Source organism: Gymnoscopelus braueri (genome assembly GCF_963280865.1).
Source record: "Gymnoscopelus braueri genome assembly, chromosome: 14".
In the NCBI taxonomy this organism is placed as follows: Eukaryota; Metazoa; Chordata; class Actinopteri; order Myctophiformes; family Myctophidae; genus Gymnoscopelus; species Gymnoscopelus braueri.
In genome coordinates, this window is record NC_137619.1 from 46,173,494 (window position 1) to 46,191,968 (window position 18,475).

General features: G+C 41.0%; 1 protein-coding gene across 1 annotated transcript; it reads left to right on the forward strand.

Moving 5' to 3' along the window:
• Positions 1 to 4,188: 4,188 nt before the first annotated feature.
• On the forward strand, positions 4,189 to 14,259 carry wnt8b (wingless-type MMTV integration site family, member 8b; the record flags this gene model as incomplete). The annotated part of the gene is made up of 6 exons (XM_080449487.1): positions 4,189 to 4,259; positions 5,283 to 5,316; positions 9,057 to 9,195; positions 11,570 to 11,695; positions 12,336 to 12,478; positions 13,690 to 14,259. 6 exons carry the CDS (start codon positions 4,189 to 4,191, stop codon positions 14,257 to 14,259), a joined length of 1,083 nt encoding a protein of 360 aa, XP_080305613.1.
• Positions 14,260 to 18,475: the final 4,216 nt, after the last annotated feature.

Genomic DNA, 18,475 nt, shown 5'->3' on the forward strand with positions numbered 1-18,475 from the left:
ATACAGGGTTTAAGTGGTAATGGGAGCAGTTGGCACAGTTGGTTGAGATCGATATGTCCTTGGCATGAAAAAGTTTGAGAGCCACTGTGCTGCTTAGGGCAGAGCGTGCAGTACAGGCCAGATGTACAGTAAAGCCTTGCAGTCACACCACAGTGCTGTCAGAACAACAACTGATCTCTGTAGAACCCAACGGTGACATCATTCAGCCTTCTCACCATTGGCTGCTGACTGTCAGACCATCCTCTCCAAGGCATGTCACAATACACTGTGGTCTCTCACTCACACTCACTCACACACACACACACACACACACACACACACACGACACTCAATGTACACACACACACACACATGACACTCAATGTACACACACTTGCATTCAACGGACTACAATGCAAATAAGCAGTGCTGGAAGATGCAATACCACAATGTAGAAATGATCTAAAAAGTTTGAGTAAAAGTACAAAAGTATTAGCATCAAAATACAATTAAAGTACCAAAAGTAAAATGAGTCACTGTGCAGAATGTCCCATTTCACAATTTACTCAAAATGTGTCAAAATCTTTCGAACATATCCGCTCTTCAAGCTCACAACATGTGGCACCGTGACACATTGTGAGCTTGTAGATTAGCCATTGCAGTGTTGTAAAAAGTTCAATATTTGCCTCAGAGGTGAAGTGGAGTAGAAGTATAAAGTATTGAAAAATAGACATACTTAGTACAGTAATTGATTAAATGTACTTAGTTACTTTCCACCACTGTCACACTTGTGGCCCAGTGTTGTCAAACTGCTTAAGTCTACTGAAGAAGCCACATCCTGCTGCCACTTGCATGTATCGCCTATAGTGAAATATTATGAAATAACCTATAGTGTCGCCTATCATGCAGAATTATGTAAAGCTCGAACACACTGCTGACATTTCAAACGTTATATGTGGGTGTATATAATAATTATCTCTATATATATATTGTATATATCTATATACAGTATGTGTGTGTGTATATATATATATATATATATATATATATATACACATGTAGATATATAGATATATAATGTATATGAAAATAAACTGAATATGAAACAATTTAAACTTTATTTCTATAATCGAATTAAATGCAACAGCATGCAACAGAAGATAATAAAATATAGTGTGTGTGTGTGTGTGTGTGGATGTACATAATCATACAGACCATGGCATATAACACTTGAAACATTATTTTGGGCTTAAGAAACGTAATTATCTATATTGCATTAGGTACAAACCGTTGTCCCTAATCCTAATCAAATCAGCTATTTTCGGCAAAGAGATTTGGTGTTGAAGCAAATAACAGCCGAGTCGAGCCGACCTAGTACAGGGCACCCCGGTCAACTAAGAATATAGGTATTAACCCATTAAGACCTGAGGCCGATTCTACAAATGCCTTCTAAATCGGTAGTTAAGCACACTTTCAAAAACTTTTTTTTAAAATCCACACATTAAATCCTGGTTTTAATGGATTAAGTGGTTAATGGAAGCTGTTAACTTGGCACGTTAGTCGAGATCGATATGACAAATGGATATGCCATTTGTCATATCCATTTGTCATATCCATTTCCATGATGAGTTACTCACTTTTTGCCCGTAAAAATGTCTTTATAATAGTATGCTGTCAAGTATTGTCAACCAAATCCAAGTTTGCAATGCTATTTAAATTTATAGAATGTCAGCAAGTTTCTAAAGCCCCAAAATAATAGGCTACTCGTGTGTTCAAGGTAGTATAGAGGCCAATGTATGCGTACACGTAGCCTACATGTGTCTGCAGATGTGTTGGTCATTTCTTTTATGTATCACGACTTCATACAGGACTGGTTACACATCCTTTTTGCTCATCTTTCACATTCCATCAGCATTTTATAAGTAGAAATATATGCTGATGGGGGGGTTAAGAGCTCCACTAATTCATCAGTCAGCAAATTGATTTGTGTAACTTTTTGCAACTCCTTGCATGATGCAAACGTAGCCTTTGCTATATTGCATGATTTAGTCTGTTTTGACTGAATATTTTACACATTTTGCTGAGGAATGAGAAAGTTGTTATTCTAAAGTTGTTGTTGTTTTTTAGAATAAACCCCTAGGCTATTTGTCATTCCTCTTGGCGTTTCCTTAATCCAAAAACATCCTTCAAGGGAGCCTCTTTAAGCACTCTAATCCTAATTTGCACACGAGAAGATGCACGAATACCAAAGGAAAGGCACCTAAAGGTCACGGGGTTATTTAGTAATAAACCTAAAACCTTAAGTTAGGTAGGGACCCATCTGGATTAGTGATGCAAATACCCAATAATCTGATCAATCACTAGGCTGTCAATCTAGTCGAATCAGTTTTCTGACGAGGTTTATATTAGATTGAGTGCATTTGCTTTTATTCACCCTATGACCCTAATATCCACTCCAGGCGTTTATGTAGTTGAAATGTAAATATATTTTGTTTGCAGCATCCATGCCTATTATTTTGAGACAGCAACCTGGATAAACTTTTTTTTTTACTCCTTTCCGGTGTGTGAAGGAATGAGGCCTGTGATTTTTTCCAACTCACTTTCAAGGGTCTGTTAAAGCAATTTCATAATAGAAAACACTGCATTGCCATAAAACATTTCCCAAAATCAACCATTTGATTTTGTTTGACCTAATCTGATTACTGATAATTGTCTTATTATGACCCGATTTCAGTATCAGGATCACTTTACAATGAGTTGTATGGAAGGAATTTGCTTTGGTTTGAGATGCAGTGAAAGGGTGACAGCCCTACAGTTTAACAGGAATGTCTACCAACACAAGTTAGAGGGATGTGGCCTCGGATTAGCCTAGGCCCTAGTGCAATGCTCATTAGACAACATACTCAAAGATTAATTTTAATGTCATCTTTAGAGGATGGTAACATTAATTTAATCACACATTTACTTTACCTTTAACACAATCTTAATTCCCTCTAAAACGGTGGTTCTCAAAGTGGGGCCCGGGGACCCCCAGAGGTCCTTGAGGGGGTTCGCAGCTAAATTAGTTACTATAGCATCGAAATCTGTTTAACCACTTTAAACCTACGTACATCGGCAATTTCAAAATAGCCGATCTACAAGCTCACGATGCGTCGCAAATGCGTCAGGTTCTTGACATGAAAATGTTTGAGAACCACTGCTCTGTTTGGCCTTTTTGTTACCTAATCAAAACAAAAAAATCATGATCCAGGAACAAACTTGTACTAATCCCCAAGCAATCAGTTAACCCATTTAGACCGGGAAAGCACAGTCATTTTACATTTTAACCACATTAACCATTAATTTATACTTTGGCTATTCAAAAATAGCAGATATACAAGCTCATATGAGCTTGTAGATCTGCTATTTTTGAAAAATCTTGAAACTTTGTGCAAATCTTTGAATAGATTTTTAAAGCAAACGTTTTTAACTCAAATCTTCTGGGGGTCCCTGGAACAACATTTAAAAAAAAAAAACTGTTAGGATTTAGAAGACATTTGTAGAATCCCCAGAAGCAAAGATTTGAGTTAAAAATCTGAGATTTGCACAAATTTCCACGATTAAAAAAAATATAGCAGATCTACAAGCTCAGATCTACAAGCTATGAGCTTGTAGATCTGCTATTTTTGAATAGCCCAAAGAAATCTAAAAATGACACGGGATGCGTTCCCGGATCGAATGGATTAACACGTCTTTCAACATGAAGAGTATAATGTGTAGCCTAAATAAACTTTTCAGCGGGCTTGAAATGCAAAGAGATCAGTGTTACAGTCTCACATAAGGATTAAACGGATCTTCCTTTGGCTCTTCGGGAGGAAAGGGCCACCAGTTCCACTGGGCCGCGGCTCAAGGCCCAGGGTGCCTCTTTGATCACTTCAGTCCCTCCTTGGTACAATGGCTCTGATTGGCCGAGGGAGTCGGAAGGGGGAAAATCTTTAATTAAGCAGATAATCTCTTGTTGGGGACGAGAGTGGGGTCCATTTCAGAAGCCCCCCCCCCCCTTCTTCCTCCAATGTGGGTTCAGACTCTTGGGGTATAGCCCTGGGAGAGGTTTCATATGTAGGTATAGCTCAGTGTCCTGTCGACCCTCCGGCTGCGAGGATAGAGCTGCTGCCATTCATTTATTCATTCATTCATTCATTCATTCATTCCATCTATCTACCTGTCAGGATGTTCCTTCACATGGAGACTTTCTATTATGTTTTCATTCTGTTGACTCACATGAGGTGTTGTTGTGGCTGGTAAGTGTTTTTGCATTTTAAATCCTTATGTTTTATTCCCCTCCAGTGCATTTCACGCAATGGCAAATTTAGAATAACTGGAATGTAGAAAATAAGTGAAAGGGGTTGTATAGTCCTAATTATTCTCCTTTTTAAGTTGCTGCATGGACCCTATTAATTTAATTATAATTTTAACGTTATACATAGTATGGCAATAGCCTAATATGACTTAATTATGATCTTATAGTACTTATAGGATGGGTTTTTATGTAGCAAACTAGTAATTGAACTGTAAAATATTATACGGCATTATACAGCATTTCCTGGGAAATGCTGGTTAATCCGTAAGATAAGATCAGATCAACTTTTATTGATCCCTGTGGGGAAACTCAGGTGTCATAGCAGTAACAGCAGTGCAAATGAAACACGGGTAGGTAAGTAAGTAAGTAAGTAAGTAAGTAAGAAGGTAAGTAAGTAAGTAAGGCAAAGGTAAGAGTAAGAGTCAAGATATATAATATCTATATTATATCATTATATTTTTAGTTTCATTATTTTCGAATACAATACAATTTATTATATATTTGACATGCTATTTGATTATGCTATAATTGTATAGCTGACATGCAATTATTACTATCTTTTAATTCTTAAAACTTAGCTTGCTGTGGCCATGGGCCATGCTATGACAACTGAATTTCTCCTGCAGGATCGATCGATCAATCTATCTGTCTGTCTGTCTAACTATCTATCCAATTATTTGGGGGTATTTTAGTTGTTGTTTTCTGGGTATTGAATGCATGTCGTGTTTTTGCATTTGAAACCCATATATTTTAAATCAAATGAAAGTATAGTTTGACTCTGCACTTGGCCTCTAAGGTTAGTTAGGTTTTCCTTATGGTTTTGGATGTCCGCTGATGACACAAAGTGAAATTGTTATTAAGTGCACTAATGAGAGATGTTGGGGCGCAGAGCAGACAGAGGCATTCCTCAGTCCTGTGAAGGGACACTTCATTTCCTGACTTAATAAGCTGTCTCCCTTTCCAGGTCAGTGAATAATTTCTTGATGACTGGACCCAAGGTAAGCCAGCATTCTTTTGATCTTTTATCCCTTTTCTACGACCTTTCCCCAAAAAGAGCGAAAGAACAACTTTCCTATAGGGTGTAACACAGTGGTTCTCAAACATTTTCATGTCAAGACAAGGACCCCCAAATTGGTATGCATTTGGCCGCGGACGCCATCATGAAAAGATTTTGTGCCAGGGACTTCCAAAAGAGTAGTTAATAAAATGTTAATACATTGACAAAATAAGATTGTCTACAAGCTCACCGCGCAGAAAATGTAATTTGTACTTTTGAAAAAGTATTTCTAAAAGCATGCACTTTTGGATACTTAAAAAAGTTCTCCAGTACTTAAAAAAAAACGAGAAATCACCTGTGTGATTTTAGATTTTTTTGCGTTGGCCATTGAAATATAGCAGATCTACAAGCTCACAGCGCGTCACTTCGTGCCGCGCTACGAGCTTGTACATCTGCTATTTTTGAACATTTTTTGAGAACTACTGATTTAGAAGGCATTTGTATAGAATCGGCCTCGGGTCTTATAATGGGTTAACTCTAGCACCGGGCAACTTTTAACTTTGTGGTGGAGTAACATGGACCAGGAGGAGTATCTGTACTTTTGACTCAAGTACATGGGGTTGAGTACTTGGTTTGTCCACCCACTGGCCACACAATGGCGTTAATGATATATCAATGATATTCTTGGTCCTTTGTGATTCCCCTTGTGCCTCTCACACACTTGACCTCCGTCAGGCTCTGCGTGTCTCGGAGCTGGAGTGTGTAAAGAGCCATGAGAGGCGAGGAGGGTAGACGCTGGCTGTAGTGGGTGGTCATCATTAGGGGAAGCAGACCCCTGTGAAAGAGGTGGTATACTCCTCCAATCTCCCCCCCCCCCCCCAAAAAAAGTCCACTTGAGACGTATTAGTGTGTATCGTTCACACAGTCTGAAGAAGAACCCAGAATGACGGAGCCAACGAACGCCAAAGTGGAGAGAGAGAGAGAGGGTGATCTGTTTTTTAACAGCGCTCTGTCTGTCTGTGCACTCCTGGCGAATCAGGTTTAAGAGAAAAAAATGTTTGGCAAAGCAATTCATATATACTATATATATATTATTACTACATTTTTTTGTTTTGGGGCATTTTTTATGCCTTTATTAATAGTAGGTTGACAGGAAATGAGGAGAGAGATGGTGAGTGACATGCAGAAAAGGCCGTCGTGATCGAGACTCGAACCCGTGACGCGCTGTCATGCTACTTCGGAGCCTAGGTGCCCGGACTGCTACGCCAGCGGCCCGGGCCAGCAATTAATATTTTTTTCAGATTTTTTTTCAGATTTTTTATCCAGGTAAAATTGTTATTTTGGAATTTGGTTCCATTTGTACACTCCCGCAGTTACGGACCTATAAGGGTCCATTTGTTACCCTGAGGGTCCCTGGATCCCACTTTGAGAACCATTTGATTAAGTAGTAGCAGCAGCAGTTATTGTTAAAGGGCCAATACTGGTGGCATCGCATGTTTAGGCCATTGACTTGACTACAACGACTCATGTTATACTTGACATTACCACCAACCATTTCCCAAAGCATGCCGTAATGTTATGATCATGGGACTTGACCTTTATCTGATATGATTATGGGACTGACCTTAATCTGATTGACCCCAATACATAGTGTTGAATCACTCTCATCTGCGTAAGCACATACTGATACATTTGACGCCATGACAATCAGATGATACGAGATGTTCTATTTCTACTCATTCTGTTCTTGTCCTTATCTCATATCTTCTGGTCACGTCATGTGTCCTATACTGTATTATAATCTCTATGTGTGTAATAAACTTCAGGACTTGTCATGTGATACTGCCTTGTACTGCCCTTAGTTAAGAGGGAGACTCATGGGGACCACATGGTTGGTCAACTAAATTCCCAACAACAGGTAGTTTGTTCGTGTTCAAGGAAGCCATTGGGTTCCATTCATTTCGGTGCGGTATGAAAATCAACTTGCAGGCACTTGAGATAGTATAGGTACTGGCTGAACTTTATGGTACTTTCATAAAGGAAAAAAAAAACATTGATTGATTGATTTATTTATTGATTGACAAAACGTTCAATATATGTGATCGTATTTGAACATATCTGTCAAAAGAATAGAACACAAAAAGCATTGTAGTCCTTTGAGTGCAAATGTGGGTGTACATTGTGTGTGTGTGTGTGTGTGTGTGTGTGTGTGTGTGTGTGTGTGTGTGTGTGTGTGTGTGTGTGTGTGTGTGTGTGTGTGTGTGTGTGTGTGTGTGTGTGTGTGTGTGTGTGCGTGTGTGTGTGTGTGTGTGTGTGTGTGTGTGTAAAATAGCAAAGGACAACAAGCATACTGTAAAAGGAACCGGCTCTGGAAAGGCCTATATCACCAAGGTCTGCCTTCTGCAGGGAGCAGAGCATCCATGAGGACGTGCAGCTGACCTTTGGTCTTCATAGACTTTGACATTGACACTTGTGACACAGATGACTTTGTTTTCTCCTGACCTGACTCACTGAGTGGTGGTGACCTGACTCACTGAGCGGTGGAATCTTTTTTTATTAGGCTAAGCACCTTTGGCCTAAAGACGGATGGATGTAGGAGCCATATGTGACTTTTGTATAAAGTCTTGTATTTTTATTATTCAATTAAAAGTATTATTCACTTGTTCTTAGTGGAACTGCTCTGGCATTAGGTTCTGCTCTGGCATTAGGTTCACTGTAGCTGAGGTGCTTATAATTAGTGATGGCATTCAGCTGGTCGCCTTTGGGCATATGGACAGAGAGATGTGGCAGAGCGTGGGAGTGACATTTTCTGTTGACTGCGAACCGTGTTTATGTGTTTTGAGGAATAACAACCTGAATGACCTGAATTATTTTTGTGTGCATACATAGTACGGTGTTTTCTTCCATGTTTAGCTGCTGCTTTTTTTTACTGCTTATTTATAGCCTGCAAAAAGGAGGTTCCAGAAGAATGATTGATAGTTAGGAACCAAATGGACCCTTATTGGGCTATAACTCTGACAGAGTTTGAGAACCACTGTGCCAGTAACCTCAGAGGTCAAGTCAGCCTTCATGATATTGATTACCTCATGAACATAATTATACAATTAGTGCAATATCACTTATTATATCGTCTCTGTCGGGTGGAAACTGTTACTTATCAGGACTCAAATTCTGAAATGGCAAAAGTAGCAGATCTGCAAGCATGCAGATCTGCTGCTTTTGATGCTTTTGTGTGATGCTGTAGTAAGAGGAAGTGGGTTAAAGGGAAGGGAGTTAATTTACGAAAAAAATACGCAAAAGGTTGAAACATGGAGATGAGACAGCAACATTATACAGATAACCCATTTGAAACATACTTTAAAGTATTTTTAATCAACTTGATACTTTGAGTTGTTACTGTAATTGGGCTGTGTAAAGGCAGCACTGTTTCCCAAACAGTGGGTCGGGACCCATTTGTGGGTCACGGACCAGTTTTTATGGGTCACGACTCAAGTAAATATCTCCTTTCCTTTCCCCATTAAAAAAAGAATATTATTTCAAAAGATTTTCACCTATTTTTTTTTAATATGTTGTTTTTGAAGAATTTGATGAATTCCAAAACAAACAAACAAACAAATCTAGATCTGCTATTTTCACTAGTTTGGGTCCCGGGGAGACATTTTTCTTTTGGGTCTCGAGCTATGAAAAGTTTGGAAACCAACTAATCTAAACACCTTCCTCCTTCCTCTGTGGTCGTGCCAGGCATACCTGATCTACTCCAGCAGCGTGGCGGCGGGGGCGCAGAGTGGCATAGAAGAATGCAAGCACCAGTTTGCATGGGACCGTTGGAATTGTCCAGAGAGAGCCCTGCAGCTGTCCACACACAGCAGCCTGCGCAGCGGTGAGAGACACTTCACAACCATCAGTTCATGTTTTCCTATAATATCTGTAATATATGTAATATCTGTAATATATGTAATATCTGTAATATGTCTATAATATCAATGGTTTTCAAACTTTTTTCAAGGTCTCCCCTTAAAGGAGTAGTTCACCCAAAAAAATGACTTATTTTCTATCAATTGCACACCCCACGAAGCCTTGAATTCATGGATATTGTTTTGTCGCATTCCTAAGCCAATAATTTGATGACTGGCGGGAAACTCAATGGAGACTCTTTAGAGTCTCCTCCACTGGTCGTCAAATTATGGGCTCAAAAATGCGACAAAAACTAAAAAAAGCTCCATGAATGCAAGGCTTCATGGGGTGTGTAATTGATAGAAAATAAGTAATTTTTTGGGTGAACTGCTCCTTTAACTCTGACAGTATACAAATTGAACCAAATGGACCCGTTAGGGTCCATTTGGTTCAATTGTATACTGTCAGAGTTACAGACTTGTAAGGGTCAATTTAGACCCCCCTAAAGGAACCCGGAGAGTCCCTGGAATCCATTTTTCAGAACCACCGGTCTATATCATCCAATTAACCACTTTCAGCATGTCTTTTTGGGCATAACATCATAGGCAACATAAAGAATTAAAATAAAAAGATAAGAAAAAAGCCTTCAAAAATTTCACATTCTTTTTCGAAATATTCAAAATGTGAGCTTGTAGCTCTCCTATTTTCACTATTCCTCGTGCACCATTTTCTTTGCCTTCTCTCTACATATCTAGCGTGGGATATATAACTAAATTGGCAACTACTTTGTAAAAAAAAAAAAAAAAAAAAATTATTCTGTGTCATCCTCGGGGCGGGGGTGCGAGGCTTAAGGACCGAGATGTTTGTTTAGCGAGGAGCAGATTCACCATTCTTCGTCTTTCAGGGATAGTTACTGTGGCCCTTGATGGCTGTAAGGCTGAGCAAACACACTAATCCAGTTCACAACATCTACAGAGCACAGCTCTGCTGTTCGAGGCTTGTGAGAACACGAGGAACCCAGATCTAGACAGTTACTGTCTAGATCCCTCCCGTGTGTTCATTACGGCCGGCACTGGCTCTCTAAAGTGGAGGTCCAGGGACTCCCAGGGGTCCCTCAGGGGGTTTCATGTGGGTCCCCAGCTAAATTAGGAACAATTTTAACATTTTATTCTTTGCCTATTCAAAAATAACCACAATACGTGGCATTTCTAAACATTTTAGAATAGTTTTGAAAAACACAAATATTCTTTAAAAAATACATCTTTTCAAATGGGTGTCAAATTCATATCAATTTTGGGGGTCCTTGACATGAAAATGATTGAGAACTACTGCACTACATGAGAAACATTGGCATCTGCAAATGAGACACGACTAACGATAATGGTTTGTGTTACGGGGTTGATGAGGGTTCATGCAAAAGATATGGTTTATATTTTATATAGCCCGAGAGAGAATGAAGAAAAATTATTAGGCCTAATTAAAAAAGATAATGGTGCTATTTCTATATGGAAAGTATAGAATATGAGGCACTTAATAAGTAATTACTCACTCACAACAAGATACAACAAGTATCCACGACAAATTATAATGACCCTTTCACTTTACTACTATACATTATAGTGACACATGTATACATAGCCTACATATATACCCCAAATGCATAATAACATACTATGAATGATCTGCTGGGAGAAAGGAATATTAACGTGCGTCTCTCTTGGTCTTTAAAATGATTGATTGATTGATTGATTGATTGAATACTTTATTAGCAGTTTGCAAAAAAGGTACAGTGGTACATATTTATACAAAAGGATGCTAAAAGGATAACCCCAAAAAATCCCAGGGCTTATTTCCATTGAGGTCCTGTGTATTCAATTCATTGAGACATTTAAAGACATACAATAATATGCTAAACATAATATATAAACGAGTAGTAATACAAAAGAAAAATATGTACATTAAACAGTTGGGGGGGGGGGGGTCATTTACAGTGATAAGCTGGATAGTAATGGAGATGCATGCGAATATCTGTATCTGCTCTGATGTTTAGTTTGTAGTGGTCATTTTAATTATGTTTTTATCCCCTCATGTATTATTGTATTTATTTGGTTTTATTGTATTTATTTGGTTTTATTGTATTTATTAGTTTTTGTTGTATTTATTAGTTTTTGTTGTATCTATTTGGTTGTATGCTTTTCATTAGGATTTTAGGGACAGCATGTTTGTTTTATGGCGTTTTGTCCATTTCAATGCATGGAACTTAAAAAATCCCTGCCTCTTTGGCCAGTGTACAAAAAAAGACGATAGTCTCAATGTATTTTTACTGGTTAAATAAAGGTTTATATTATATCTGCTTCCAGCAAACCGGGAAACGGCGTTTGTCCACGCCATCAGCTCAGCCGGGGTGATGTACACTCTGACCAGGAACTGCAGCCTCGGAGACTTTGACAACTGTGGCTGTGATGACACCAGGAACGGCCAGCGGGGTGAGAAGAGCCACTGCAGACGCTGTTTTTAAGATGCTATCTTACATTCTTATCATGCGTCTGTTGTTTTAACAGATCACCAGTGGTGGACAGTATTGTGTTTTGTGAATACTTTTGACTTTCACTCGACTATATTTCAACTACATTTGTAGGTGGGAAAAAAGTATCAATATGAATTAACATCTTAAGCCCTATTTGAAATAATAGTGAAAATGGCAGATATACAAGCTCACATCGCATCATTATGCAATGAGTTGTGAGCTTGTAGATCTGATGTTTTATATTTTTTGAAAAATTCTGGAAAATCTTTCAATTATTTTGGAAAATGTCTTAATTTTAATACAGCAATGCATTGACATTAAAAAGAAAATGTACCTTGTAATTTGTACTGTCGAATACTTTTAATGCTAAAGTGTTTTTCTTTTTTTCAAATCAAGTACTCCAGTACTTTAACTCAAGTACAAATTTCACTGAACAACTTTCACTTATAGTCGAGTAATATTTGACCAGGAGTACAGTATCTATACTGGGTAACACACATTCACAAGACTTCCTCATGACTAATTCTTCATGCAGGAAGAACATTATACGTGGTGAGAGAATATCAGTTTTTATGGTTGATTCTTTTCTACTTCTCCAGGCGGTCATGGGTGGCTGTGGGGAGGCTGCAGTGACAACGTGGGCTTTGGCGAGGTGATCTCAAAGCAGTTTGTGGACGCTTTGGAGACCGGGCAGGACGCGCGGGCCGCCATGAATCTCCACAACAATGAAGCCGGACGCAAGGTACTGTACTCGGGGCCTTCCATAACCACAACAGTATTCATATCTGTAGGACTCTACCAGTGGAGTGACCACGACGAGGTCTCTTGGAGAACTCTTGTGGTTCAAAGGTGGGGAGCCTGGCTGGAGATTTGCGAATCTCTCTCTCTCTCTCTCGGCCCCCGGCTGAATCCACAATGTAAAGTACCTTTTGAATCATTTTTTCCCCCCCTGCTCAGAATTACTGAGTGTGCCACCCAAGCGTCTCCTTTCACCTCCCTATAAGTGAGGTGCCACTCGTCCACCAATAACAACAGTGTGTTCGGTGTACCAGAAGGGCCCATTTACCGGCGGTGAATGCCCTTTATGACAATACTTCAACTTGAGAATCTCAGGATCACTGGTGCGCGCTTAATTAGAGCTCCTGGGGAGCCAGACATTGCACGGTGTTCTGTTATTATGCTGCGTTCTTCTTCTCTTTTTTTTTAAATAAAGTGTTTAGTTTCATTCTTACAATACGGATCCCACATTTACGTTGGTCTTTGTTTGGCCCCCGGAGGAGTCTGAGGGGACCACAGGCATGCAGCTGAAGTGCTCTTTGTTTACCCAGCCTGCGTGCCCTCCTGTTGGGCTCCGGGATCCCCATGGCACCTGGAGCATCATTGTAACAGAAAAAATGGGGAGAGAAAGAAACCCTAAAAAAAAAAACTTTTACATTTGTCCACTCAGTGGGACTCTCCATTGGGTCTTCTCCCAGTAGAAAACATGTTGATAATGGGGACACGCTAAATAAATACTCCTTTTTCTTCTGGGAGACAATGGCACTCAATGTGAAACTTTTGATTCAGCCTCATCTCGACATGAAAGTTCACCCCCTCACCGAAAAGAAACGCTCCTTTTCAACTGACAGCTGTTTTTGTGTCGGGCAAAGTCAGGAAACGCTGTTGATGCAACAATAGCTGGCAAAGCAAGGTTTTCAGGAATGCAAACCTTGAACCTCATATTTCTGTCTTTAAAAGTATTCATCCTTTTTAGGCTATAAGTGGAACACCCTGCAGCATACAATTAGTGAATTTGACAACACGTCAATCAACGGACAAAGCAGCCCTTGGCCTTTCTTCTATGCAAAATGTGATGGTCTTCAACAGTGTGAACCGCCAATGGCCAGAATGTACCCAGAATGAAACAAATCTTTCCATATTTCCCCCTCCTGTCTTGTTCCTCCCACCCTTCAGGCCGTAAAGGGGACCATGCAGCGGACGTGCAAGTGCCACGGAGTGTCGGGAAGCTGCACCACGCAGACCTGCTGGCTGCAGCTCCCGGAGTTCCGGGAGGTGGGCAACTACCTGAAGGAAAAGTACCACCGGGCCCTGAAGGTGGACCTTCTCCGCGGGGCGGGGAACAGCGCGGCCAGCCGGGGGGCCATCGCCGAGACCTTCAGTCTCATCTCCCGCAAGGAGCTGGTGCATCTCGAGGACTCCCCCGATTACTGCCTGGAAAACCGAACGCTGGGCCTGCCCGGCACGGAGGGCCGCGAGTGCCTCAAGAAAGGCAAGAGCCTGAGCAAGTGGGAGAAGCGCAGCTGCAAGCGGCTGTGCGGGGAGTGCGGGCTGGCGGTCGAGGAGCGCAAGGCCGAGATGGTGTCGAGCTGTAACTGTAAGTTCCACTGGTGCTGCGCGGTCAAGTGCGAGCAGTGCAGCAAGACGGTGACCAAGTATTTCTGTGTGAAGAAAGGGGGTCAGAAGGGACGGAACGAGAGTTCTGGCAGCCGCAAGAAGACCCTCCGACTGAGGAAGAAGCACTAAGCTACTGTAATATCTTCTTTGCCACCCTCCACCTAGATTCCACATCCACTTTTACTACCATGTGCCTTGTGTACCATGTGTTTTGGACAAAAATGCATTTTCAAATTGTCTTAACTAGACTCAGTTTTGTGTAATGGCATGGCAGGGTGCATAACACTACATTATAGAGTACATGATTTTGGTTATTTTTTAGAATATTGGTCTGAATATATTTAAAACTATATTTTTTTACTTGTTACGATAATATTTTGAAAAGTCATTGACCATTTAAAAGGATATTTATCAAACTTGGATTTCTCCACACCACATTTTATTTATTCTCATGCAGTAAAAAGAAATAGGCTTCTCAATAGAGAAGCCTGAAGATCATTGGCATAATTGTTTTTTAAAATGATCTTTGAGTACATTGACATCTGTTTTTTTGTTGTTTTTACACTGGTTATCGGTTCTCCGCAACCCTTCGTCTTTCCCTGACTATCTCGGCCCCATGGATGTATTTAATTGTATATACAAAATGAAGCACTTTGTACTGTATATTGTTAATTTATTGCACAGTTGTTCCTAGTTTTGCTTTAGTTTTTCTTTTCTATAAAAAAAAAATGTAATTAAAGATGAACAATAAACACTTTTGATGTGATACGTCAGAACAGTTTTTTACATTTGAAGAGCTTCTGTCGACCTCATCAGCCTTTAACACAGTGGTTTTCAAAGTGGGGTCCGGGGACCCCCAGGGGGCCTTGAGCGGGTTCCAGGGGGTCCCCAACTAAATTATTCATAGTTAGGAAGTAGGAACCAATTGGACCCTTACAGGTTTCTAACTCTAAAATTGAATGTACAAATGGACCCGTGCGGGTGCATTTGGTTCCATTTGTACACTCTCAGAGCTATGGTGATCCGTAGCCTCTAATGCATTACAAACTACGGGACCTTGAAACAAAGAGCCACTGCTCTAACACATTCTTAGAGACAGTAATCACTGATGGGACCCAGTAAACAATACAGACACAGTACCTTCTTCCTCGCATTGATCCCATTAGGGACGGGATTCCCCCCTCGGGGGCAAAGTAACAAGAAAGAGAAATCTTTTCGTCTGCCTTCCATCGTGCCTTTCTCAATTTCGCCTCTTCAAATACCTCCTTTTCTCTCCCTCATCTTTGTAATCCTCAAAGAGCCCCCACTCCCTCTCCCCCTTCCCCCCCACCCACCCACCCACCCACCCCCGCCTAACTCCCTAGCGCTTGGAAGTTTCTTTACTGTTTAATACTAGTTTAATTAACTTTGTCCAGACAGGGAAAGGGGGGTGGGTGTGGTTGGGTGTATGTAGGGCATGAGGCAAGTTGCCCCTTAAAAAAAAATCATCCCGCCTCTAATTTTGTATGCTAATCTCCTTTTTCACGCAAAAAAAAACCCTGCCTCAGGAGTGTTGGGGGGGGGGGGGGGGGGGTTAGAAGTGTTGGGAAAACTTTCGGGGTTGCCTTGAGCAGGGGGCTTCCTGCGGCTGTTTTATTTCGTGGGCCCACCTATTTGGATCCTTTCACTCCACTAGAGCCTTCCTTTGCTCGATTTAACAATGAATGCCGAAGCTAATCAGCTCTCTCGGAAATGCACCACTGTCGAAGGGGAAGGTAATCCCCTCTCCTCTCGCTCTCAATGGGCCGTCGCCTTTCCAAAGGACTTTGGGAAAAGGCCTCGCACAGATTCACACTGTTCCCTCAATGGAAGTTAGTTCAAGTATTGTGCCCAAAACAAGTGGGTTTTATAAACAAATGCCTGCTTGCCAGGATATCCACCACCCCACCTGCGAGTGAGAAGTGCCAGTATATAGGGCCAACGCAGGGCCGGGCCACAGCAGCGGCACATGGCCAAGCGAAAGCAACGGGCCCTCCAGATGAGATGGCACATGAAAGGAGGAGATTAGCGACCCCATTGAGAACGGCGGGGTGGGGGGGCGTTCATTTCTTCACCTTCCTCTTTTTTTTACTTAATAAAGTGTCAAGGAAACACCTTGTTGACATCTTTATTTACCGAATAATGATCATAATCAAAAGTCCCCCTTTCTGAGATGACCCCATGGCTGGGGGGGGGGGGGTGCTCCGCCTTGGCCTAATTCTGCTGTGTAGCAACAGCGATGAAACCAGCACACTGAAAGAATCTGGTTACTGCACTTAAAGAGGTGGAATAATGAAGATTATTTATTCTTTAACCACTCTAGTGTCCCTATTCTGGGACAAAAATAGCAGATCTACAACCTCACAAAACATCATGTCGCTACGTGTTGTGAGCTTGCAGATCAGCCGTTTTCGGTGAAGATATTTGGTGTTGAGTGAAAAAATCAGCAAACCTGGTATAGAGCCTTGGGGGACTCCGGTCAACATTTATGTCACAAGTTTTAATGTATAGGTCAAATGCATTTCGTTTTACACTGAACTAATGGCTAATTATAGGAGTTCAAGATAATTCAATTGTTTCGGCTTGTTTCACTTTTAATACTTATTACTCTTACTTGAGATTTCCAAGACAAATATTTTACTCCACACCAATGACATGCAACTACTTGCAACTACGTGCAACCACTATCCCCAATGGCTGTTGCAAGGAGTTGCATTGGTGCGGGTGACCTTAAAACAGTTGTTTGAAAGGAGTTACAACTAGTTGCATTGGTGCGGTTTGGCCTTTAGGTTGGCAGTTTTTTTTTTCTTCCCTAAAATGCAATTGGCCACACGTCTACTCTCACACTAGCCGTGTTACTGACTTCCGCTCGCCTCTTTGTCACATCTCGTATGGGTGTATAGGAGTAAAATTATTTAGTTCTGGTTCCTCAGTATTTTCTATGTTTTTATAGGTTTTACTGCAAGCTTTGTATAACATAGTGGTTCTACAAGCAAGCACATCAGTGCATGCAGTGCAGGTGGTTTCAGAGAGCTACAGTACTTCTCTGAAACAAGAGTTATACAAGGCCCTATATATTCATTGTGAAAACATTACAGACTGACTTGACTGAGCTACTTTTACTTGTAGTGGAGTAAATTTGACCAGGAGTATCTGTACTCTCATGCCCTCAAGTATGGGGGTCGAGTAGCCTGGTAACCCCCCCCCCCATCTGCATTTGATATCAAATGGAAATGAGATATCCGGAAGGTGGGGTTTACCAGGCTATAGGGGTCGAGTACTTCGTCCACCTCTGGTATCATATCGTTTCAATGTACAGATCATTATTTTGATAGAATATTGTTTAGACTGATGCTAGGTTATTGGTTTATGTGTGATACTAGTCACAACATTGTCTCTCTACATTCTATGTACTGTATGTGATTACCTTGCTTGTAAGTCACTCTTGATAGGAGCGTCTAGCTGCTAAATCCCAAAATTGTTCATGTATTTAATCACTTATTTTGTATAATTGGATAAGTAATTCATCACAAATATTTGACGTTGAGCATTTAACTGCCCATATGTCCAGAGACACAATGATAGTCCCACTGCAACCAGCCACCACTATCTCACATACAGCGAGCAGTGGAACACTGTCCCACTGCCCCACCACTATCTCAACACACACACACACACACACACACACACACGCACACACGCACGCACGCACGCACGCATGCATGCATGCACGCATGCACGCGCGCACGCACACACACACACACACGCACGCACACACACACACACACACACACGCACGCACACACACACACACACACGCACGCACGCACACGCACGCACACACACACAGAACCTGTTGTTCCAGAGCCAGTACTGCTGATACAGCACTTGTGTGTCACGTGAACACGTGCCTCCCTCGTGTTCATGTTTGGCCACTTAAAATCCAACAGACAGACACACCTGTGTCACTGCAGCCAGGATCAATTCTTTTATCAGCAACAGAGATAAAAGGAGGGGCAATTTCAAAACCTCCCCCGCATTTTACATTGTTTTATTTATCCTTTTCTTTTTTATGCCAGGTACATGTTTTGCAATGTTGACCTACATTATGAGCGCTGATGCCAGCTTGTATAGTCTGAGCACATGAGGTCAGGTCCTGAGCTGCGCAGGCAGTACTCAGACTGTTTCACTGTATTAAAAATGTTACTTGAGTAAAAGTGCAAAAGTATTGGCATCAAAATATACCTAAAGTAAAAAAAGTACTCATTACCCAGTTGCAAAAGTTGCAAAAGTTGTGAAATGTCCCATTTCACAAGTTATTTCAAAA